General features: G+C 35.4%; 1 protein-coding gene across 1 annotated transcript in view; it reads left to right on the top strand.

The window, feature by feature from the left end:
• LOC116379610 (organic cation transporter-like protein) overlaps nucleotides 1–1,315 on the top strand; it is a gene marked incomplete at its 3' end in the record, with an annotated part of 3,884 nt that extends 2,569 nt beyond the window's left edge. Inside the window, exons 6-7 of the mRNA XM_031841570.1 lie at nucleotides 97–230; nucleotides 1,104–1,315. Coding sequence (XP_031697430.1) covers nucleotides 97–230; nucleotides 1,104–1,315 — 346 coding nt within the window. The remainder of the gene's footprint in view (nucleotides 1–96; nucleotides 231–1,103) is intronic.
• Nucleotides 1,316–1,549: the final 234 nt, after the last annotated feature.

The raw sequence follows: 1,549 nt of genomic DNA, 5'->3' as shown, positions 1-1,549 counted from the left end.
ACACACACACACACACACACACACACACACACACACACACACACACAGTTTCAGTCTGTCAGTGTTTCGTCAATGAGTTGTGTTTTCTGTGTGTAGCTGTTGGAGTCCGACCTGCAGAAATCCACCGAGGCTCAGAAGGAGGAGCCATCTGGAGGCCACTCCCCCAGTGACATCATCCACCTGAGACATCCGACTGTGCTTCTGAGGCTCTTCGTCATGAGCTACCTCAGGTACATATATGTATATACGTATATATACGTATATATATATATATATATATATATATATACGTATATACATATATATATACGTATATATATATATATATATATACGTATATACATATATCATAAAAGTTGAAGAAAATGATAAGTACGTAAGTTAATATAAAAGTTGATTAAGTTGCAATGTCTTGAGGATAACGTTATACTGTATTTTGAGAATACATTTAGATTATTTTGTAAATTAGATAATAATATGTTAAGAAATTATAATATGACATAAAGTTGTAATATTTTGATAATTAAATAATCATATTTTTTTAATTAAGTCAGAATATTTCTAGAACAAAGTTGTAATATTTGGAGATTCAAGTTTCAATACTTTGAGGATAAAGTTGGAACATTTGGAGAATACATTTACAATATTTTGTCAAATAAATAATATTTTTAAAATTCTAAAGATAAATTTGCTAAAATTTCTATTGTCAGGTTGAAAGAATGAACCCTGTAAGAATACAATTTTCATTTTACGACAAATAGCTTATAATATTTCAAGAATAAAATTATAATATGTTTGACTTTTTACAATTGACAAAAAGAAACTCGTACTTGCTGTCTTTGAAGCTTTCATCAACATCTTTGGTGAACTCAGGCAACGTGAAGGTCAGGAACAGACCAGGTTCAGGTGGCTGGAAAGCAAAGGCATCATTTTCCATATTTGTGAAATTGTATGTTTCAAATTTCCACTTTAACTCTATCGTACAGTTGTATGTTTACAGTTAAATGTTACTTCATTTTTCGGAAACTACGAAACCCGTGAAATAATCTGATTAAAAGGGGCGGGACTTAATAAGTGACGTACAACCTGTGTTTGTCCTGCAGTGCAGTGTCAGCGATGACGTACTTCGGCATCTGCCTGAACATCGGCTCTTTTGGTGTCGACGTCTACTCCGCCCAGTTCTTCTCCGGCCTATCGGAGGCTCCCTGCTTCCTCGTCCCATTGGTTCGCCTGGGACGGCGGCCAATCAGCATGCTCGCTTTTTTCCTAAGCGGAGCGGCCTGCTTCCTGTCGTTACTGCTTTCCAGATACAACGGTGTGCATCTCAGATAACAATATATCTGTGGTCCTGTGTCATCAGATGTGTATTAATCCTGCATATTACATATGTTATACTGTAGTGATATCAGCCACAAATTGTATTTTTACTTTGATTAATGCTGTCGATACTACTCTTATCGATACTCCTCATTGGTTCGGCTCTTTATCGATACTCTAATCAGTTCTTTTTTATTAGAGACTGCGGACAAAACCGTCCGCTATAAAATAT

The sequence above is a fragment of the Anarrhichthys ocellatus genome, unplaced genomic scaffold, assembly GCF_004355925.1.
Source record: "Anarrhichthys ocellatus isolate YVR2014 unplaced genomic scaffold, GSC_Weel_1.0 scaffold4715, whole genome shotgun sequence".
NCBI lineage: Eukaryota > Metazoa > Chordata > Actinopteri > Perciformes > Anarhichadidae > Anarrhichthys > Anarrhichthys ocellatus.
This window is presented reverse-complemented; position numbering and strand designations above follow the sequence as displayed.